Raw genomic sequence first — 24,094 nt, 5'->3', positions numbered from 1 at the left:
ACTACTTTTATATTCAACCGCAAATATTTCTCTATGGGATTTTCCCATTGTTCGAGGCTACTATCTTTATTTATTTAATTACGATAGCCTCGAACATACCGCCAGTTTATTTAATTATTATTAATTCTCCGGTTGGTATTTATTGCCAAAACTCGGTTCTAAAATGGCGTTTGTGTTCTCTTCTGCAACTCCAACCCAAGTCGAGCCCTTTGTTCCACTTTTTGGCGGGCTTCTCCACAGAAGCCCTCCAAAGTGGTGCCACTCTGTCTGGGGTACTTAGGAGGGGTGGCGGGGGATTTAGGCACCCTGGACTGAGTTGCCTAGGCAACTCAAGTCGCACTCCGTCCCGATTTGCCCAAGTGGTGAGTCGGCCGGCTCACCTCTTAGCATGTTTCGGTGACAGCTAGGCTGAGTGAATGGGGTTTTTTTGCATAAAAGCAGGGCTTTGGGGACTGGAACTTCAGAAGTCGCCACAGGACCTAAGAATCCGACGAGGGAGAAGCTGAGCCGACCTGCCATGACGACACCACCGGAGGAGCTCTGCTGGACCGTCTCGCCACTTTTCCCAACGACAGAGGAGATCTCCCGCCAGAGAGTCTTCTTCCTTTGACTGGAGGGGATAACCAGTTTCACCGTCTTTTCGCCTTCCCGACGTATCTCGTGGCCGCCTTGCCTGTGCCAAGCACCCCGGCAACCGGAATAGCACGTTTTACCACGACCGCGAAATAAAGGGTAATACCTTTAACCGGAAATCTCTGCGGCTGGTTTCTTCCCTGGCAGTACAACGACCTTCAGCTTTCCTCCAAGTCGAGATCTTCTCTTCCCCTGGAAGACGCCGAGACTTGCACCCACTGCCAGGAACAACTGCCCCCGCTGGAGGATCTTCCCACTTAAGGTACCGTGTTCCGCCCGGCTTCCCTTGCCACCGACTGTACGGGGTAGATTTAGCCCCCGGCTTTCGAAACTGGGTTAGCCTGGGACACCATGGCTAAACTTTTCTGAGCCTCTCTAAACTCTTTTCAAACTCTCTGCAAGACCTTCTAAGCCTAGTGTAACTGTGTGATCTTGGGCGCATTTGTGCTCTGCTCTCTCTAAGAGTCGCCCCAGCCTATGGACTTTGGCTCACAAGTGACTTTTGCTCTTCTGCCTTGCTAATAATGTTCCTAAATCTTAGATTGGTGTACCTTCCCATATTCTGTCTTTTTCCCTCCCTTCTTCATGAACGTATTGGAGTGCCATCTATAGTTAAGCGCTCACCTCTGTCTGGAAATAAGTGGTGTTAACTAAGACTTATCTGATAAGGAATAAGGGTTGTATATATTATAATAGTAAGTTTGTTTAGAGAGTTTTACAATAAGAGTGCTGGAGTGTTTCAAACAGTGTGTTTTTAAATAAATAATTATATACTTTGATACCAAAGCTCTGGTCAGTGTTTGCTTGTATTATTGTATCCGAGTGCCTATTGTGTATACTTTGCATACTGCCTAACTCTTCTTGAGGGAAGTCTGACTGCTCAGCCACAGCTACCAGGTAAATCTGGGTGGTACAGACTGCTACCAAGTGGGTTTACTGCTAACACCTGTATTCCTAAATCTTTTGCAGTGTTCCCAAAGGGAACTGCACAGGTTTCTGCCTAACAGGGATCATGTGATGATCGGTCCATGCCAGAGGTTGGGGGTCTTTACAGGTTGTATTGCAATTGTAGGTTGCTACCTAATCAAGGGTTCTGCCTTTTTGGTGGGTGGGGAGTACAATGAGTTGAGTGAGATCATGATCGGTTAGGACATCGGCTAGGGATGCAGCATGTCTTGGGTCTTGGTAACCGAGGTTGAAGTCCCCGAGGATCATGATTTGTGCTGATGGTTTGGAATATTCGGTGATGAGGGATGTGATGTCAGGTTTCTGTTAGGGCTAGAAAGTCGAGGTCGTTGGTAAGGATGATGCCTGCAATTTCTGTAGGGTGGGCAGCCAGGGATCTGACGTTGAGTAGGGCGCCTTTTAGTGGGGGAGGTGTGGGTTTATTTGGCGCATTGTGCTTTGTATTGGTTTTGGTGTTAGGTTTGGAGTTGGGTCTAGTAGTTGTGGTGGGGAACCTGGAGCCTAATCTGTCATTGCGGGCTGTGAGGCTGGGGGGGGTAATGGAGGGGGGGGGGGGAGGGTTAGGCCGGGAGGCCTAGAGCAGGCGGGTGGTTTGGAAGTCAGTTTAATTTTGTTAGACTTAGCGATGGGACTGGGGTGGCTGCGTGTAGTGTTGGTAGGTGGGGCTTGGTTGACAATGGAGGTGAGAGGGTGGTGGTGAGTGGGAGGGGAAGGGGGATAAGGAGGGTAGGAACGGAGAGGGGCAGGGGATGGGGTGGGGTGGTGTCTGGGGCACCCTAGTTTAGCCAGGCCGTCCTGGTGGGCTATGTAGCTATTGCTGCTACAGGGTACGTTGTCCAGCGTTATGCAAAAAGGGAACATGATTAGGGCAAGCCATAAGATCATGGTCTGGTGGTAACGGTGCGTACTACTGGAGGCTAGTGGCACTAGTGGGGAGCAGGCCAGGCTATGATAGTTAGTGGCTAGTTTGGGCTGGGTAGAATTGGTCAAAGTACACCCTGGGGCACTATAGTAACTAGGTTGGAGACACATCTAGATTCGAAATTGCACACTAGGTTAAAAATACAACTAGATTCGAAATTTCACATAGGTTAAAATACACCACCAGATTCAACAGCAGAGTTGGTCAAAGTGCACCTTGGGCGCTATAGTAACTAGGTTAAAAACACAACTAGATTCGAAATTGCGCACTAGGTTAAAAACGCAACTAGATTCAACAGTACAGTTGGTCAGAGTACACATTGGGGCATTTTAGTGACCAACAGTGACAAGCTGACTAGGTTGAAGGCACATACAGATTTGAAATTGCGAGGCATAGTGGAGGACATTGGAGCAGAGTACATAGCATGATTGGAGTAGTATGGGCCAGTCAGTCGTAGGGGTGATAGGCAGTAACAGTGATCAGGAGGACAGTAGACAAGGTGGTAGGGGAGGTGAGTTAAGAATAGAGCATTATCTTGTGCTATGTTTTATACAGCGTCAGACACATTAGGCTAGGAGTGCGGTGCCTCTGGGAACCACGTCATGCATTGAGCTGGGCATCAAGATGCGAAGGTGGAGACATTTAGCTGTTTGGTGGGATAGAGCAATGTTAGTCACTGGTAGTGCACAGGTAGAAGTACAGGGGCCGGAGCCAATGGTAGCAGAATATCTGGATCACTTGGAGCGTGTTGGCTGTGGCTATTGGCAGTGTACAGTAGCTACATACGGGTTACCTTAGCATGCGAGGGCCAGGGGGGTCTGGCAGACGGCAAAACAGGCACAAAACAGGTGTTGGCCTTGCCTCCCGTGGGCCTTGGAGGGAGTGGGCCGGCTTCGCCTGCCGGCAGCCAATGGGTGTACAGATGGGCCCAGTGGCCAATCAGATGGCAGCTGAGGACTAGTAGGCAGAAGGGGCTGCGGGCATCGGGCGGCCATCTTGGAGCTGACAGGTACCTTGTGTGCCTTAATGGTGGCAGGAAGCTTCTTGTGGCTTTCTTGGCGATCGTATGATCGTGAGGCTATTTCTTGGCAGGATTGGGAATACTCGCGTGCTGCAGTATTCAGGCTGCAAATAGCGCTTTTTAGAGGAAGCGAGGCACGGGAACATCGGCACTTACCATAATGCGCACAACATCATGGCAAATTCGGTGGCTGTCTCCACCAGGCTCTAAGGTGTTAGTGCGTCGATTACGTTATTGTTATTTCTAGCGCTGTCCATCCGTTTTCTGCATGGTTGCGTTTGGTTGTCTGCTGTTGATTCGTATGTTGGGTTGGCTCGTTCTGGTGTCTGGTTGTTTGGAGGTATGGAGTTAGGTAGAGAGATTTCTCTCAACGTTGGTTCTGTAGGAGTGTGTTCTGCAGTTATGAGTCTTTGGTGGTCAGTTGTGCTTGTTCTTTTTTCACTTCGTCTTTCCTTTGGTCCAGTTCGTTTGCGTGGCATTTTGATCTTCAGTGTTTTTTTTGGTGGTTTTTATTTCAGTTGATGTGGAGTTGGTTTTGCTTTGGTCTGGCTGTCTTGTGGTGTTGTACTGGGTGAAGGGGATTGTCTGGTATTAGTTTGGGTTCAGTCTGTTGGTGGTCTAGTCAGCTGATATTGCTTGTTTTTCCAGTCACTGTCACGAGTAAGGTTGTAGAGGTTTGTTAGGGTTATATCGTTGGGTTATTCCAGTGGCTGTCCCTAGTGTTGGTCTTCCTGGAAGAGGTTTGCTGCAGTAACACACTATGTGGTGTGAAGAAGGGCATGGTTGGTAACTATAGAATTGTCGGATGTCGTCAGCTAAATTTGAGACACAGTTGAACAAGTGACTGCAGTACTAAATACAGCTAGATGGGAGAGTCCCGTAGAGTGGGAGAGAGGCCTACGGCCAACAGAGCAATCAAGTGGTGTACTGCACACAGCTAGATTTAAGGCACAGCTGAACAAGTGACCGTAATACTAAGCACAGCTAAATGCGAGAATCCTGTATAGTGGGAGAAAGGCTTACACCTAACAGAGCAACTGAGTGGAGTACTAAACACTGCTAACTTTGAGACACAGTGATTGCAATATTAAACAGAGCTGCTTTGAGATAGTTGAACCAGTGATTGTAGTACTAAAACACAGTTCGATGAGAGTCCTGCACAGTGGGAGGAGGCCTACGCCTAACGGATCAATTGAGTGGAGTACTAAAGGCACCTAGCTTTGACAGTGTGGAGGTGAGGGGGAGGGCGGAGATAAACAGTGTTTTGGATAAGTTTGATAAATGGCTAGGCTTCCGGTGCAGAGTAATTGCTGTACTCCCCACCTAGACCACTCCTACCGTATTAGTCTTAGTTGTTGCGGGTTGACGGCTTGCCACTTGCTTCTCCTGCTGACACCTGCAGACACTGGCACAGGGAGCCTCTGTGCAAGGGTTAGGCCCTAAAACACAAGGACTGGATAGCCAATCAAGGCTGGAGGAGGTCTGGGAGGCAGGACTAGGGATCAGGAAGGAGTTTGAGGACGGGGATGCAACAAGGGCAAGGGAGACTACAGAGGCGGATTTCAGACGATTCAGGGGCACCAGAAACAAATGCTCACCTGTTGCCTTGCTTGGAAATTAGGATGGAGCGTGGTACGAACAGCCAATTGAGAATGAAAAGTCCATAGGTAGAGAGCAGATTGCCATAGGAATGCTCCTCTATGCAGCTCAATCAAAAATAATAGTTCCTCTCAAAATGCAAAAGGCCAAGTCTCTGAGTCTCAGAAGCCCAGAAATGCAAATTCAGAGGATTCAAATCCAGGCAGACAAAAAGGATAGGTGGTCCTGCAACACTTCTCCATTGGCTTGCATGGAGAGTGGCTTCAGTCTGCTTTCTTGGTCCTCCAATCTCGACTGCCTCCAATCTTGCTTCTTTCAGCTCTGCGAACAGCTCTCTCTGACTTATCAGAAGGCAGCCTTTTACAGCATCGGAGCATTGATTACCCAAGCCGTCGCCTCTCAACCTTTACTTGAATGCCTTAGCAAGTTGCTAACGGCACAATGCCAACAGCAAGATGCCAAATAATCTCTCATCCCCATAAGTCAACAATGTCCCTCACGTCCGGCCTAGCCCAGAAGCGTTGTAGTCCACTGTAGTCTTTCAGATCTTTATTATGGTTAACAGGAACATTCAGAACTATGTACATAAACAGATGTGCGAATTGGAACACATCCTAGACCACTGGGGTGCCCCCAGAAGAGTTATTATAATGTAACAGTATGCTCATAATAGTTATTATATGCTCACTGCTTGAATATATTTGTATGCCGTTCACTATATATTTGCCTAAAGGCTACATGGCTTGAGATATTGCTCAATCATCATGTCCTAAGCCTGGCTAAAACGACATAACTTCATGTTGGAGAGCTCCAACTGCAGGGGGAGGCCACTTCCTCAAATAGGGGGTCTGTGGCGTCCCATATCCAAACAAGGGACAGCAACTGATGCAGTGAGGTAACCCAAGAGGAAGCTGCTCTGCCCACAGGATCTTTCCAGAACACCCCCGAAGTCAAAGGGCATGGTCCTCGAGCAGGTAGTAGAGCCTGGTGGTTCTCACCAGTCCCGAAGCTCAAAACACTGACAAAGGCCTTCTTGAGATGAGCAAAACAGAAGGTCTGCGCCGGGACCGTTGTAGACCATGTTGGTTGGTTGCAATGACAAGTCCCAGGTCTTCAAGGGGATGATCCTCTTCAAAGATCTTGACTGGAGGAGGAGTCCTTTTAGAATAGCCTCAAGCTGGAATTTCCACTGAGAATCCCAATGGTAAGTTTCTGCACCATTTATCCAGCGACAAACTCTTCTGGGTGCTGGAACTTTCTCATCCCAGTCCACTTCCTGGCAATCAGTCACAAATACACACTTTGCCCAGGAAGGGTAAGTCTTTTCCAAGGAAAGGCTTACCATATATGGCAAAGCAGACCCTAAGAGGACAGGAAAAAGGCCAAAATAAAAGATGGCCAAGGGGCAAGGAAAAATCTCATGGCATGGCCAATGTAGAATATTTGGTACTCTAAAAAAAAGCATTGTGTAGTAAAAAAACAATTGCATGCGAGAAGGTGAACAAAAAAATAATAATTGCGAAATACCCACTGCCATCAACCCATCTTGGACCCATCACGCAAGTAACCATAAATCATAATGAAGGACACAGTCCCCATGCACTGGTAGTCGCATGGACTGATCAGTGCCCCCAAAACAGATGAGCTAAGTATTGCAAAAAAATCAAAAAAGCAATACTTACCTTCAAGAATAAGGTCAGTATTAATACACAAAGAAGTTGGGGGAGAGGGGTTTCCATAGAGGTCTATGGCAGGGAAGCAGCAAAAAGGAATCTCTCCTAACATTAACCAAACTCCGGACCCCAACAACTCTGAAGATACTTGTGAGGGGTAGGGATCAAGAAGAAAGCACCAAAAGATGAATGAGATAAGATAAGATACCAGGGACCTGGTCGTCTAGAATAGAGCTATTGGATTCAGAAAGAAGTTGGTTTGCTTTGAGCTTGGCTAACGCTCTGGGAAGAGCAAGAGAGTACATGGATATACAATCCTCATTTTTTATTAGAGAAAGAGCCAAGTTACTTAAGCGTCATGATCACTGTGGTGTTCTTTATCTTTGGCAGAAACAATATAAGAACATGCAGTACCTCCCACAGCTCGAGAAAAGCAGTTCTGTTTGTATCCAATGGTTCTTGACCGTAGGGCAGGCAAGATGTGCTCACCAACCTACAAGATCCACATAAGCACAGATGACCAAAACCACTCTCGGATGATGGAATGGGACGCCTTTGACAATTATTATGGTGCTGGACCACCAAGTACAATTTGGAACTATTATTATTATTATTTAGCATTTATATAGCGCTACAAACCCTCAGGTATCTGAGCACTGCTTATTATTACCCACAGTGTGTGGTGCTCATTTATCGACCTCGGAAGGATGAAAGGCCGAGTTTGGCCCTGCCGGGATTCAAACCTGTGTCAGCAGGATCTGCACAGATGTCAAAGCGAGCCATCTACTTGCTGTGCTATCAGACCGGAGTGGAACGATGGTTCAAAGGACCACAATGTCCTTCCATGGCCCAGAAACATGCAGCCATTTGTCTTCCAGGAGATCTTGCAGTGGTCTCATGTTGAGCCAACACTAGGTCATAAAGTCTTAGTAAGTTTCAATCATCACTAAGAGGACCATTTACCTCTTCATACAGCACTTGCGCATACTCGAGAAATCCCACCAACCTTTTTAAAAGTAACTAAAGGGGCGAAAGAGCAGAGCTGTTACCAGGAAGTGCACTCTCCATGACATAATAATGATTTGCCCTTGGTAATCTGAGATTCAGGACGAGTCACAAAGAATGCAATACACTTTGCACACTGGGAAGAGGCAGCAATCAATTGTCCAGATGTGGGTAAGCACTCACTTCTTTGTTTGCAGAGGTGTACTGCCAACGTGGACAGCCACATTTGTAAGACCAAAAGCAGTATAAAAAAATAATTAGAAAGTCAGGTGGACAGAGGAGAGGGAAGTCAGTGCAGTTATTCTGACCAGAAAGTAAAGTGCCTCACACCAGCAAAAGGGACAAGGGCTATACTCCTGTACACCCCATCCCATGTGCAGAAGAGACAAATTCCTTTGCCAAGAGTGCCGAATGTGTGTGGAGAGTGATGGCTGATGAAACTGGTGGAGCAGTTTTGAAGCAATTCTGAGTAGGACCCCGTTTGACCAATCAGATCCATCAGTGGATGCAGATCACATCAGACAAATGGGTGCAACAGATTCAGTCACCCTCCGAAGTGGACAGTAAAATATTGGACTTCGATCCCAAGAAAGACAGTCTTTATTTAAGGGACTACTCCTGTCCCGAGCATATTCTGTGTTGAGTGTCTCATGCCTTCTAGGTGTTGTGGACAATGAAGGATATGGACATTGGTAATAATAAGGCCCAATGAACAATCTAGAGCTCCTGTATCTGGAGACTCAAAAGGCTAGAAAAGTTAATCTGTCACATAGTGACCCCATCACCTTTTCAGTAACTTTAGTATATCTCTTTTGGGATTACACAGGCTCCTTACTAAGAAGATTTGCAGAGATAGTCTTTGTCTCATCAGCGGGCTGCTCGTCTTCGTGCAAGACTTTGCTCCAATGATGATTTGATGAGCAGGAACCCTCTTTCTTATTCAAAATTCTGGCTTGGTGCATGCCCAAGCCAACCAATGGTAAGGGTCTGTACCATTCAAACAGACAGTGGCAAGCTAATCATTGATAGTCACTGGCCACATCTGCATGAGACGCCCTTGATCTAAGAGTTTAGAACCGAAAGGAAGAGGCAGGGCTACGAAGGTGGGTGGGGCTTAGGTCATGGTGCTTAGGTCACGTAACCTAGATTCATTTGCTCACCTACTGCGAACAAAGAGGCTTGAGAGGGCTGCTTAATTAGGGGAAAAGGGTGTCAAAACAAGAATGCACCAACAAATTAGTAGTTGTGGGGGGGAGGGGGGTTAGGTCACGTGACCTAGATCCACTTACACTTGCTCACCAACTGCATAAAAAGAGAAGGATTCTCTCGGGTATAATTTCACTTGACCCAGCAGTATAAATGAAGGGCGTTTTGGTGGTTCTTGGGGCTGAAACTGATAATCACCGATTTAGTGTCATTCACTTTTAAGTCAAGGTAAGCCACAAACATAACAGATCTGTTTTAGGCAGAATTCACAGAAATGTGCCAATTCCCTCCACCTTAGCTGGATTTTGAGGACTTGGATTTTATTTACCTGGAGATAGGGAGACCCTTTTCCCCACTCTCTCGTGTAATTTTCTGTGATTTGGACACAGTTTCTTTTGGTTATGGAGTCTGACAAACTCCATAGGCATCATCTTTTACATTGTGTCACACAGCACCTTAGTGACACAGGGAAGTCTTCCAGATTTCCCAAAGGTTTAACTACTACTACTACTACTGACTTTACTTACATTTTAACTTTCTAGACCCAGCACACACCATTTTACAATAGGGTGCTGGAGGGGTTACTTAGTAACCCCTTTTGTCTAGCTTCTCATGTAACATTTTTATGTTACCCTTTCCTCAGTGAATGGCTGGCGGCAGTGGTTTTGTGTTAACTACCGTGGTGTGCATTTACTGCGGGCTGCGTTCGCAGCTGCAGCAAAGCACCCAAGAGTGCCATTTTTGTCAAAATGGCCCTAGTCTTTTTTTGCCATTTCTTTTGTGAAAAGGTCCTTCTTGAGATTTACTCTGCGCGCCAAACCAGGTTTGGTCCCTTTGTTTGCTTTGACTTTGGCCGGATTCACGAGTGAAGCCCACCTCTGGCTCCAGGGTGTCTGGTGGGGGCAGGAAGTGAGGGAGGTGCCCGAAACTTCCAGTGCTTAGTCTCCTAGGAGACCCAATTGCACTCTGTAGTGATTGGCCGACTGACTGTCCAGCAAAGATAGCCAACCTGCTGGGTGACTGACAGCTAGGCTGGAATGAATGGGAGAAACCTGGATAAAAGGCGAGGCTTTTGGCTTGGAAGGCAGTCTCGACCACTGGACGAAGGAACCGAAGAAAAACTTGAAGGACGCCTGCTGCAACTCCTGGACCGCTGGTTTGCCCGGTGAAGCCCTGCTGCTGAGTTTAAACTCCAAATTCGTATAGACAGAGAAGCCCCTGCGAAGAAGACTTCTCCCTTTGAGTTGGTGGCACCAATCAACTCCCAAGTAAGCCACCTGGACATCTTCTCGGAGCTGGTTGAATTTCCACAGAGTTGGTGCTGGAAACCGAATAGCCAGGGTGAGGAACACCAGATTGCTTTTAAGTTGGCCAACGATACTCCGGACTCCCAGGAAGCAGGACTGACCGAGCCTTAGCTCCCTCAACAGAGTGTGGGACCCCAGAAGCAAGGAAAGTCCATGACAGCCAGAAACCGCAGTGTTGGTATTTGCGGTAGTCGCAAGGAGCTGAAACAATGAAGTGCCACTAGTTTGAAGATTGCTCGTTGCAAGCAGTGACCGTCCCATTGCCGTGCAGGAGTCCCCAGAGGTCCTCCTTTTGGTCCCCACGACTGAGGCCCAGGAACATTGAGATCTGCAGAGCTGAACAGGAGTCATCTGCTGCACCTTTTCTTCAATCCAAGGTACTGTAAAGTCTGAGAGAACTTACCTCTTATTGTAGAGTTGCTTGCATCTTCTACTACTAACAAGACTAAACAGCTTGTGGCGCTACATTGATCATTCCTTTCTTCAAAAGACTTCTAAAACATTGTGCAAAGACTTTTCTTACTTACCTACAAGAAGTTCTTAAGAGCATATAGACCTTTGCCCACGGTCTTTGGCTTAACCTGTTACACTGAATGACTCCGCTTAGGAGATCCAAAAGTATTTGCCTGCTTAAGAATATTTATGGTCTCTTGTTTGTTCTAGTACCTTTTCCTTTGACCAAGTTCTAAGAGTATTCTAAATGCAACAGTAAGATATTAATGTCCCTAGCACCCTAATTATTGAAGTCACCTGAGGGTGTAACTTGTGGCTGTGGGCCATCCCAAAAGGGTCTTTACTGATTTAGAAACAGAGTGTGCAGTTTTGGAGTGTACTTGTGTGTTGCTTTTATATTGCTCCCTTCTGAAGAAGGCTTATTCTAACTGACTGATCAATACATTAATAATTGTCTATTCAAGAAACCTTGCGTGTAAGTGTTTATTTTAATACTTGTCACTGTGAAGCTTTGTGCAACTCCCCTACAGCTCACATGGACCCCTCTTGAGATAGGCCTGGCTGCTCAACACGCTACCAACCTGTGTAGTACAGACTTGTACCAAAGGTTGGGTTCCTATTGCCAGGAGGTCAGGGTTGTTGTAGTGCACCCAAAGGGTACTGCATACAATCTTGCCTAAAAATGTAGCAATCCGTTTTTGGAGGTAACAGGGTGTCCTGGTAATAATGGTGACATCATCCACATATAGAAACAGGTACATCAACTGGGCCCGACTGGAATGCATTTCCCCTGTCAGACGCCACAGTCAATTTGGAAGCACACAGTGCGTTCCACTAAGCGCCCAATTTTAAGAGCCCCTGCTTACCATAATGAAGTTTCACAAGCAAGATTGACAGGTGCTCCGACAAACCCTGCTGTTGCTGTACCCTAAACAGCTTTGACCTGTTCAAGTCAACAGCTGTGGACAGATCGATGAATGCCACAAATATTGGTTTTTTCGTGTTATGTAATATGAATTTGCCATGAACAAAAGCAGGTGTAGGACTGGATTTACAGTACGGTTTACAGTACCCAATCCGTCCCTAAAGTCAAGTCAGGCGTCCAATAAAATATTACTGAAAAGGGAAATTGGGTGATAAAGGAGGTAAGAGTGTAGTTGTCTTTTTTATAAATTGGAGACAGTAGTGCGTCCCTCCAAGACGAGGGCTATGCGTTTCATGCTAACACTGCATTAAATAAAACGTACAGGATGACAGCCCAGAAATGTGGGTAATATTTAAATAGATCAGCGTGTAGTCTGTCCGGTCCCAGGACTTTACCCAATTTATGAAGCTGGATTGCCTCCAATACATTTGCCTATGAGAAGATCATGCTGGGGTCGGCATATCCCGAGTTGTGTACCACTTCAGGAATTCCTAATGAGGGTGGAACATCCTTATACCAGCACTAGAGGGGGGCTCGGAATAACTTGCATATAGTTTCGTGTAGTGGCCTACCCAAACATGAGCTATGATAGTACTGGGTAGTTCAAAGCAAGCAGCCTGAGGAAATGGGCCTAGGTTAACCATTGTTGTTTCTGCGTTTGCTTGTGAGGACAGAATATTCAGAATTCAGTAAATACCAGTAGTTGTTGATTGCACTCTAAACTTAATGACGACTGAGGAGGTCAATAAACAATCTCATATGCTAATACATAGTACAGGAGAATTTTGAGGGAAAAAAAGAAATAAAATGTCCCCAGAGAACTAGTGCCCAGACTATCACCTATTTTATGCGAATCGTCACCTTTTGAGATGCTGTTCAAGTGGCATAAAATGGGGGGTCCTTCCCACAGGGCACCAATACAGAACTGCCAAACATCTGACAAACAGAAGGCGTTCCACTTACCGAACCTTCCATTTTCTTTCAATTATGCTATGCAACCAATAAGCAAAAGACCATTCCATTGGAAGGCTGTGGTAAACCACAATCGGGCCTTTGCTGTTCAATTCATCAAGTGGCGTCCGACGAGGAGATATTACATTATGAAGATCTTTACATCACATGGTTCTGTGCCAGAGATTTATTCAGGAATGTTTCACTCTAAATTAAGTGCAGAGCAGAAGCTGTAGAAATGCACAATTTCACTGTGCAATTCCCAATGAGAATTCAAAGTGAACATGCTAATTGCCTCCGTGTTCGTTATTGCATGAAAATCATACAGTGCTGCAGAGATTATTTTTTTGAAGTAAATTGGGGCACAACCCATTACCTTTATGACGCACAAAACTTTTCAATCAGCCTGAACAAACCCAAGCCTTCCACCAAAGACATTCGGTGCCCCTCCAATTTAAACCACTACAAAGAGAAATTAAACACAATCTTCTAGTGTTTTCTTCCGTGGGTGAGCAAGCGTACCCGTCCTGTCATTTACAGTGCAGGCGTGTAATTAAGCGTTGTTACTGTGCAAAAGTTGGGAGTGCAGGCATGTAGGTAGTTAAGGGGACAGGGAGGATACTGGAAAGGAGAAAATGGACAAGGAATGACGAAACCATGATCTGATCCAAGCAAATGCAGCAGGGGCGGGTGTCTTTGGGAGGGTGTGGGGAAAGGACTAGACATTGGGATGAAAGAGGGTAACCACCCTTGGAGGTGCAAAAACAGTGACAGAAAAAGAAAACTTTCCACCTCTATTGCTTTTGGTAAATGAAGAACAATAAGTGGTATGATGAATTTCTGTGCACGCCATTTGGTACGCCAGCACCTTCCATGTGTTACCACCAGGAAGGGAGGAACGAATGAACGACAATTGCCAACATGAAGGAAAGTGCAGCACTTTATTCCTGGTCCTTCTAGAGTTTTCTTTTAAAACGCAAGACTACCTACTAAACTCAATACAACCCCACTACTCCAAAAAATAAACGGGGGTTCACATTCAGAAAATAGATGTCCATGAACGATCCACAGTTTGTAGATTGTGAATTTCCACATTCTGCTTGTGCAAATGTATATAAAACAAAGAGCACCAAAACCGAACTTACAGGGAAGCTCTAGGCCTGTGTGAAGCGTGAGATTTCTGACTGCCGGAGGAGACTGTCGCCCATCAGCCATGTCAAGCTCAGTACATTGGGCTTCTCCATGAATCACTGCTAACCCCAGTCGGAGGCGTTCTGCATACGACTGAGCCCTGTGTAAGGACAAAAAAAAAAGAAAAAAAAAATCAATTGCCAACTTAACCAGGTGCTTAGGAAATAAGTACAGTAGCAGTTCAGCAATATAGTGTAAGGACAGTTAAGGTAGACATTTGCAAAACCAATTGTGGTACAATTCCACGCTTTGGGTTCTCCGTTTTGGCCATCTATTTGTCAGGCAGGTCAAAAATAGCAGTTGTGCTTACATGGGTGCATTGAGAGCAAAGTACAGATCTGGGTCCAATCTGGGTCTGTTGCCCTGGAGTTCTGCCTCCGACATACACAATATAAAACCTGTGTGCGTGGACTGGAGATTGGCAGTTTTTAGGGCAAGCTTGATTGGATGGACACTGCAAAACCTTTGTGTCTGCCTGGTGTGTGAGTGGAGGGCTGGTCTAACCTTCAGCGAACATGCTCATCTAGGGATGACACTCAATTGCTCAGAGGCTTCATGGAATGATCTTGTTAGGGCATATTTGCTGGCCCCTTATGACTGTCCTTGTCCTGGTTTCTTCTCATGGCTGCTGGAAGTACCTCATGGGCTATTCCTGCATCCCTGGCCTCCTTTCTGGCTCGACTGGTTGTCCATTTTGGCATAGGTTGAGCCATTGCCCAGTAATCAAAATAAAGAGCAGATGAGCAAGAGTTACAAAATGCTCTTGGGTATCAAACAGCACCCAGTAAGCAGGAGCGTCCTCTGGGGAATGAGGAGCTAATTAATACACAACATGCCACATTAGATGCCATTGATTTGATGGTTATGAATAAGGAACCCACCACACAGAAAGGCAATCAGTTGGACTTGGCGATAACCTGCAGTTTGGACATTACAATGGAAAAGACCATTCCTTGTATATGGTCAGACCATTACAAAGTGGAATGTGCACGGACCACACAAAGACTACTGGCAAAAAGTAGTAATGAACACATAAGGATACACAATAGAATTTCTTTTTTTTTTTTTTTTTAAATGACACCAGACCTGCTAGAGCAGTGTATAGAGAACATGACAGGTACTTCTGATACTGACACATGTGACAAAATAGTACAAACATAACACATGGCTACAAGAACTGGTGGATCAGAAGGCCCCAATGAAATGCAAACTAGTTAGGGCCAACATAAATCACCAAAAATTGTTTAATCCACAGACAACTAGCTTAAAGAGACAGAAGAGAAGAATGGAAAACAGGTGGCTAAAACAACAAAAGAACAAATCGAAGGACAGAGAAACAATATAAAAATTAAAGAGGCAAAAAGGAACAAGTTACTTACCTGTAACTGTTGTTCTCCAGCATGGGTCTGGCATGGATTCACATGCTCATGAATATTCCCCGTTGTCAGGCTGGGAATCCTCGGTAAAGAAAAAAATCAGTATCAGTTTCGTTTCTGATCTGTCTTAGTAGTAACCAATCACTGATCTCTGGGTCATACCGCCCCCAACCAATGACTGCCCTCTCCCTAAGCCCCGCCTCTGGCAGCCATCCTCAGATTTGGTAGCACGCCAAGTGGCAGTATGACCAACTGAAGAGCCACAGAGGGGTAGGTGGGAGGGTTCGCATGTGAATCCATGCCAGACCCATGCTGGAGAACAACAGTTACAGGTAAGTAACTTGTTCCTTCTCCAGCATGGGGTCAGGCATGGATTCACATGCTCATGAATAAAAGAATACATAGCAGTATACACATGCACAACCACGGGAGGTGGCAACAGGCTCAACATTAAGCAATACAACAACTCAACATTAAGCATCTCTTACCTCCTCACCAGGATTCACCTTAAGCGAACAGGTTTCGCAGCACTGCTTGGCCGACCCTGGACTTCTCCATGGAGTCCCAATCGACGCAGTAGAATCTTGTGAAGGTGTGCGCCGACCTCCACGTAGCAGCCCTGCAGATGTCCAGCAGGGGCACACCAGACAGGAACGCCGTGGTAGCAGCGATCGCTCTGGTCGAATGGGCTCTCGGCCAACCGGGCAGCGGTCGGTTTGCCAACCGGTGACAATGCATGATGCAGCTGGGGAGCCATCTGGAAATGGAAGTCTTCGAGAAAGCCTTCCCTTGATTCACAGACCCAAAGTTCACGAACAGTTGACGTTTTCCGAAAAGCTCTTTGTGCGGTCCACGTAGAACTTCAGCGCTCTAGCTACATCCAGCGAGTGCAAAGTCCTCTCGGCCGGCGTCGAAGGCGACGGAAAGAAAATTGGTAACACCAAGGGCTCGTTGAGGTGTAAGTCCGACGGCACCTTGGGCATGAAGGAGGGGTGCATCCTCAGCACTACCCTCGTGTCATGAAAAGTCAAGTATGGAGGCTTGCAAGATAGGGCCTGAATCTCTCCCACTGGTCGTGCAGAGGTGATGGCCACGAGGAACGCAGTCTTCCATGACAGGAACTTCAAAGGCGCTGAATGCCTAGGCTCGAATGGGGCTCCATGAGCCTGGTCAGCACCACATTAAGCTCCCACGCCGGGGCAGGGGCCTTCACCGGCGGAAATGATCAGAATAGTCCCTTCATGAATTCCTTTACCAGGCGATGAGACCACAAGGACGCCCGTCCCGTAGTCCTAGTGTATCGGGAGATGGTAGCCAGATGTATTTTTATGGAGGTGTGAGCCAGTCCAGCTTTGGACAGCGACAGTAGGTACGGCAGCACTTGAGGGGCCGTAATCCGCAGAGGGTTAATCTTCTGTGCACGGCACCAGACAGAGAACCTCTTCCACTTATGACCGTAACACATGAGAGCCGAGGACGCCCTGGACTTTGCAAGAACCTCTCTGCAATCAGCCGGGATATCGTACCCTCCAAACTCTAGTGCTGCAGGAGCCAGGCATGCAAGTTCAGCGACTGTGGGTCGTGATGGAGAATGGCGCCTTCCTTCTCTGGAGAAAAGATCCGCGTCCGCCGGCAGCTTGACTGGTGGGGATGTTGACAAGTCCAGAAGGTCCGGGAACCAGATCTGCCTCGGCCACGCCGGTGCGACGAGGATCATCCTGCACCTGGACTTCTTGAGCTGGTTGATGATGCGGAGCAGCAACGGCAACGGAGGGAACGCGTATAGAAACAGGCCGTCCCAAGGGAACGAGAAAGCATCGCCCATGCTCCTCGGCTGTGGGAACCTGCTGGCGAACCTCTGGCACTTGGGAGTTTGTCGCCGCCGCGAACAGGTCGATCTGGGATTTGCCCCATCGTTGGAAGAGTCGATCCACTTGGTCCTGGCCCAGTTCCCACTGGTGGCACGAGCGCAGCTCCCTGCTGAGTGAGTCCGCGACAGTGTTTTTTATTCCTGCCAGGTGGAAGGGAACCAGAAACATCCCTTGGGCGACGGCCTAATGCCACAGATCCTGGGCCTCCTTGGATAGGGCTGGGGATCTGGTGCCTCCTTGCTTCCGTATATAGAACATGGTGGTGGTGTTGTCGGTGAAGATCCTCACCACTTTGCCCTTGAGGGACGGAAGGAACGACTTGAGAGCCCAGAACATTGCTCGGAGATCCAGAATGTTGATGTGGAGAGACCTCTCCTCCGGGAGCCAAAGGCCTCTTGCGTGGAGGTCTCCGGTGTGGGCCCCCCAACCCTCCAGAGAGGCGTCCGTTGTCACCGTCTCCTGAAACGCCGAAATTTGAAATTCCGTGCCTGTCGTGAGGTGAGCACGGATGCCCCACCAAAAGATCGCCTGACGGAACTCATCGTAGAGAGGGATCCTGTCCTCGAAACAGCCCCCTCGCTTGGAGCCAGCGGGAGTCGAGAAACTCCTGTAGCGGACGCATCCGAAGTCTGCAAAGGGGTACAAGGTAGATGCATGAGGACATCATCCCGAGGAGGGACTTGATGGACCTCACCCTGGCCACGTCCGTGGCTAGCAGGCGCCGCACCTTGCCCAGGAAGGTCTTGGTCCTCTCCTCTGAAGGGGAGGCCAATCGCCCCACTGCATCGAGCTTCGCTCCCAGAAACAGTGCTATCTGCGATGGACCCAGGTGGGATTTGGGGTAGTTGATGGCAAACCCCAGCTCCGTGAGCAACCAGATGGTCCTCGCCGTGTGTTCGATGGCGAGTTCCCTTGTCCTTGCCCGGATTAGCCAGTCGTCCAGGTAGGGGTAGACGTGGATCCCCTGCAGACGCAGCCGCGCCGCCACTGGTGCCAGGCACTTGGTGGAACCCTGGGTGCTGACTTTAATCCGAACGGTAGGGCCCTGAATTGGTAGTGGCGTCCCTGAACCACGAACCTGAGGAACTTCCTGTGCCTTTTTAGGATAGGGATGTGGAAGTAAGCATCCTCCAGGTCCAAAGACGATAGGAAGTCGCCTACCTCCAGCTGTCCCAGCACATGCTGGAGGGTGACCATCCTGAATTTCTGCGCCTTGATGTACTTGTTTAAGCGACGCAGGTCCAGGATGGGGCGCCAACCGCCTGTCTTCTTGACGAGGAAGTACCTCGAGTACACTCCGGAGCCCCGGAGCCCTCTGGGAACGAGCTCGATGGCACCTTTGAGCATCGCCTTTACCTCCGACAGTAGTTGAGGGACGTGATTCTCCTTCCTGGCCACGGGAGGAATGCAAGGGCACCTTTTGGAATTCCAGCGAGTGCCTGTTGGCCAGGGTGTCCAGCACCCAACGGTCGGTGGAGATGGACTCCCACACGCTGACGAACTTCATCAGCCAGGCTCCCACCGGGGTGCTTTGGTGGGGGCCCGACAACCCAGACGGGTCAGTCTTGCTTGGAGGCGGCCTTGCCGCCTTGGCCTCCTTGGCGACGGCGGCGGGAACCCCCTTGCTTGCTGCGACCTCTGTAGGCCTCCTGAGAAGAGGAGCGGGCTGCCTGGCGGTAAGTGGAGGAGCCACCGCTGGATCCTTTGGAGGCACCCGGTCTGCCTCCGGAGCTCCGAAAGGGCCGCTGCTGCTGAAGTACCCCCAGTTCCGGGCTGTCTCCGAGTCGGTCTTGATGGCCTGTAGGGACTCATCCACCGCCTTACCAAAAAGGTTGTTGCCGTCGAACGGCATGTTCAACACCCGGGTCTGGACGTCCTGGCGAAAGTCTGTCGCCTTGACCATCCTCGTCGTTGGAGGCAAACTCTGTTGCCCAGTTGGCGAAATCCAGTATCGGCAAGGTCCGTTGCCACAGTTATGGCGTGATCCGACGCCACCTCGCCTTCCTGCAGAATTTCTAGGGCCTCCGCCCTTTTGTCATCAGGCAGGAAGTCTAGCAGGGGAGCTATCTTGAACCAGAGCTCCCTGTCGTAGCGGGCCACGATCGCTAAGGCATTGGTCGCCTTAATCGTCGTCGTCGCAGCCGAGATGACTCGTCCCATAGAGTCCAACTTCTTGCCCTCGCTGTCCGGCGGAAGTTGAAGCCGCCGTACCCGCTGCCTTCTTAGCCGCTGCCGAGACGACCGAGTCCGGCGTGGGCTGGGCTCTGTAGGGGAGGACTGGTCCAAGAAGACACCCCTCGCCTGCGCTTTCTCCCCAGGTGAGGACTATGGCTCTCGTGGGCGTCCCCTCATGCCACCCGGGCCCAGGTGGTGGAGGGTTCACCCACTGAAGACATTGCCCGCACGTATTAATTGCCCACATGTATTAAAATTTAGCTAGGCCTAGAAACCATTTTGTCTGGTAAAGATGGTGTGAGCTCAGCGCACTGTAGTGCGGCCCCCACCCTTGGAGGGTTTCAGTCATCCTTGTTGCCGCAGCACCCTGGCAGATCCGCTGCGAGCACGTTCCCACGAACAAGACGGACATGAGCTAGTGTAATACACTAACATTGTAACAGTTCACCTCCCGCAGTGTATCATCGCTCCCAGCATGACCCGGCCAGCAGGCCTAGGCAATGAAAAGAACAGTAAAATAGTCATTAGATGACAGACAATCTTTGTATATTAATGTTGAGACTACTTGCAAAGGATGCTTTTCTTCCACAAAATCCCTTATATTACAAAAGCCTGTAAAATGTATACTTACAAGAAATCATGCTTCCATGATATAAGCGATGGTGAGCCTATACCATTGCAGTTGGGTGCTAATAATAAAGGAACGCGCCAGGAATCTGTTTGTTACGTGTATTACTGGGAAACTTACACCCCATGGGCTCGCGCCATAACTGAACTAATGCTGCTAGAGGACACAAGAAAACGAATGTAACCATACAGAGGGCCCATGTGAAGGATGCACGGAAAGGCGCATGTCATGTGTGCATGTCTAGGCCCCACATGTGCCACCACCGTCACGAACAAGTGGCGGGTTACTTTCTATGTTCTCCACCAATCCTAACTCTACCTCACTTACTGCAAATATATATGCATATAACTAAATACTGTACTTGTTAAAACAATGTATGAATAAGGTGCTCAGACTGGGTATAATCGAGACACATCCAGCAAAGGTTAAATGCATGTTTTGTATTTGTTTTGAATAAGTATTATAGAGTGTTCAAATGTTTGTGATGTTTTTACCTAAATCGGCAACACACGAGGGAGATACCTTTGTGAAATACACGCAAGGCCATTCCCCCTCCCACCCTGCGAAGGCTGCCAAGGCATGAGAGCAGAGACCGCGCCGCGCTGCGTTACCTCCCCCAACTAGACTGGAGCCGCTTGAAAGACTTGTAACCCCCTCTGTAGCACCCAAGACCACCACCCGCCACCTGCATTATTTACAGCACAGCAGTAAACCTCTGCCTGAACACACGCGCCCCCTCGTAAACCTTACAACCCACCGAACCATCTCAGACTTATGGCCCTGTGCAATCAGGACACCCAACACTTTGACAACACACAGCGGAACATCCATAACAACTTCTAACAAGGCAGAAAGACATGTACCGCCCGTCCCAGGCCCTGAAGCTTAGCCCCTCGACCTATGGCCCCGGTCAACAGGACACTGGTAACCATGCCCTGACGTATTACCTCCAGTCCCCTCACAAGGTGCATTCCTCCTGTGTTGCATTAACCTGTTGTATAACCTACTGAAAGATTTACTAAAGAAGATAATATCAAAATGCCTGAATGACTGCGGTGTGCATGGCATAGGGCTAATAAGTCAGGAAAAGACATTCATCTCTGCCACTGGCCGCGATGGCCCCACAACACCGCCTGGATGAACTCCGCCACCCTGCCAGGCCCAGCCCAACCCACAAGGCTGACCAGTGACGTCTTCCAGCCGAAGCCAACCACATCGCAGCAGAACCTATAGTTAGTCGTCGCCACCCAATCCCATTGAGCTTGTGCCCCCTATAGTGTGTAGGTTCTTATGACGATTTTTGTAAATATATACGCCTGCCTTTGCTATTGTCAGGCAGAGCGCTCTCGGAGTTTGCAGAGTTCTTTGCATGCCCTATTCTGATTGATAAACTCCCATTTACGCTCACCCGCACTCTGTCTTGGCCTTATTCCCATTTTGGGAGAGTCCTTCATTGTCTCTCATTGCGGGGAAGATCGTGCTGTTTGGGGACGCTTGCTTTCAGTGGTGACCCCGATAGCGTGATATTATTTCTTCCTAACTCATTATAACCGTCCCCTTTTGGCACGAGAATCTCCGGTCGAAAAGGGATACGCACGGTGAGCCGGCTCCGGGAGGCTGCCCGCCAACGGCGACCGGTACACTAAGAAGTGCGCACTCAATAGAGAGAGGGTACGGGATCCCGGTTGAAAAATCCCCTTTGAGTACCGCTCGCCGGAGTCGGGGCTGACTGTTGAGCTGACGGCGACACTGCCGGGACGGACCCAGTTTCGGAGACTATCGGTTCAAGACGGGCACGTGAGTACCGAGTGTGAGCGATTGTAAAGGGAGCGGGGAGAGAAGTGTAGGACAGGGAACGAAAAGGGGGTAAGAAGATATACTAAAGATCATTCTAAAAATTTCCTTTCTTTTTCTTTGCATATGGCCATTAGGATTACGAGGTGAATAAGAGATAAAGGTGACGGGAACCTAGCTCCGAAAGGGGGTGGAAGGCGGCGCCGCATAGTGCTATATTGACTAGTACTGGGAATATATGACGAAGTGAAATACAAGATAAAAGTGTTCAGCAAAAGGGGGCACTGAGAATATATTAGTGATCGCTATTACTTCTTTCTTTTCTTTTTCTTTAGGGGTAGGGGGAGAATAAAAACCAAGATTAGCACGAACTTGGGAAGAAAGTCAGAGAAAAAGGGGCCTACTAGAAGGGGGAGAGCAGGTTAAAACATATAAATATATGCATATGCGCATCCATCTATCTAAGTAAGACAGACAGGGACAGCCGGCTAGGGAGGAAAGGGTGGGCAGCTTGAATGGTGTATTGAGTGTTACCAAGAGGTGTGTGCACCTCGTATGTGTCAGGGGACAATTTGAGGTTGCGAATGTGTAAAACGGCTATAAATGTATAATTGTCAAATGGTCATGGTAAGTGTGACCGGATAAAACTTTTTTGAAGGCAACGGTGATACAGTGACGTGAGTGGGTGCCTTTTGATTTCCGGGTTGATATTGTCAAAATAAATGATGGGTTGCTCTTGTATGTGTCCCCCAAAGAGAACAAAGTAGAAACTGTGTACAGTCAGTTTCGTATTGTGCAGTCGAGGGAGGGAGAGCCCAACCGAGCATAACATTGAATGTGAAGTAGAATACGAAAAATAATATTGATACTACATTCCCATTGGAGTTGCAGACACACAGAGACACATAAGCACTAGGAGGGCACAGAGATGGGGGCTGAAACACCCTTATCACATATTTGTAAGAATCTCCCAGGGTACGCGGAGCGGATTAAAAAATATCACGACCAATGGGTAACTGAGTTAAAGGGAGAGGGGTTACCCCAGATATGGCCAGAGGGAGGGTCATTTGATAAAAGCGTTCTGGATATGGTGGTCACATGCATTTTCTTGAAGTACAAAGGAAAACAGTTGCAAAATAGAAGGGAAATATTAGATCTTTGGAGGTTATTTGAAGAGATACCACCGCCTAAAGCACCAGTAGTAAATCCTGATCTCCCATCCACTACAGACAATCCACTGATGATACAGAAAGATATCAAAGAATTGTCAAGTGTAGCGCGCCACCAGTAGAAGTAATAAGTTTGTACCCGATATTAAAAAAGCCTGTACCCGCAGAAGGATACAGTGATCCGACGTATGTGCCTCCCCCGACAACCCCTACACCCCACCGGCCCACTGCACCCCCACCATATGAAAGTACAAGGGAGCGGGGCCAGGCGAGTACACAAAGGGTGGACATAGAGAAACTCACAGATGATTTACAGTCAAGACTCTCAATAGCAAAAGATGAGCTCTCGAGGATAAAAGACATGTGCGGACAAACAGCACTTAATGCGACTAGATCAGGGCGCACGTCTAGAGCGCCAGGCGAGACAAAAAGACCTGAAGAGGGGTGGAAGAAAGGTGAGATACTGTTCGGAATTGAAGAAGAACCAACACGAATAATTGAAATAGAGACACGTGAGGGAGATACTGACAATGATGAAAGGCCTATGGGGGATAGAGAGGAATTACTATGCGACATAAGGGATGAGTTAGAAGAAAGTGACAGGTTGAGCATGGCTATGGGAGGGGGAAGCGAAGGGGGGGATGGCACATGTTCAGTGAGAACACTGGACGATGAGTGGTCAGGACGACTGAGGAACAGAGTGGGAAAAATGGCATCACTAGAAACATCAGCATCCAAATCGGGTCCGGGTGCCATACAGAAAGGAAAGCTACAGCTCCCGTTGATACACAGAGGAGGAGGGAGACCTAACTATATCCCATGGGCACAAATGGATAAAGCCAATTTATTAAAGCTATTGCCCCCATTATCAGGAGGGGCAAGTAAGTGGATATACGCCTTTGAAAAACATACTGCTGGGGTACCCCTAGCTGTAGGAGATGTGAAAAGTTTGCTCGTATCAGCGGTGGGCGATCAGGCTGAAAGAGTATGGGTTAAAGCCGGTTTCCCGGGAGTAACGTTAGATTGTGACCGCCACGATGGGGCCTCCTTTAACACAGTGCGGGCTAGGGTGTGGGACGCCTTACGCGAAACATTTCCAGATACACCTGACTTACAGTCCGTGATGCAGTGTACAATGAATGACGGGGAGGAGGCTATGGATTACATTTTTCGGGTCCAAGAGATGTGGAGAGCGGAGACGGGCACGCCTTGGTATCAATCGACCTCTT

At 48.3% G+C, this 24,094-nt stretch overlaps 1 protein-coding gene across 7 annotated transcripts in view; it reads right to left on the bottom strand.

Moving 5' to 3' along the window:
* The window catches only part of PRPSAP1 (phosphoribosyl pyrophosphate synthetase associated protein 1), a 747,041-nt gene that overhangs the window by 253,391 nt on the left and 469,556 nt on the right, over positions 1-24,094 (bottom strand). For all 7 annotated transcript variants that reach the window (XM_069654689.1, XM_069654687.1, XM_069654690.1 and 4 more), the window contains one exon: positions 13,807-13,952. In XM_069654689.1, the coding sequence (XP_069510790.1) occupies positions 13,807-13,952 (146 nt within the window). The remainder of the gene's footprint in view (positions 1-13,806; positions 13,953-24,094) is intronic.

The sequence above is a fragment of the Ambystoma mexicanum genome, chromosome 3q, assembly GCF_040938575.1.
Source record: "Ambystoma mexicanum isolate Mex_15411 chromosome 3q, UKY_AmexF1_1, whole genome shotgun sequence".
NCBI lineage: Eukaryota > Metazoa > Chordata > Amphibia > Caudata > Ambystomatidae > Ambystoma > Ambystoma mexicanum.
Note: the sequence above shows the minus strand (reverse complement) of the source record. Positions and strands in the feature narration are given on the sequence as shown.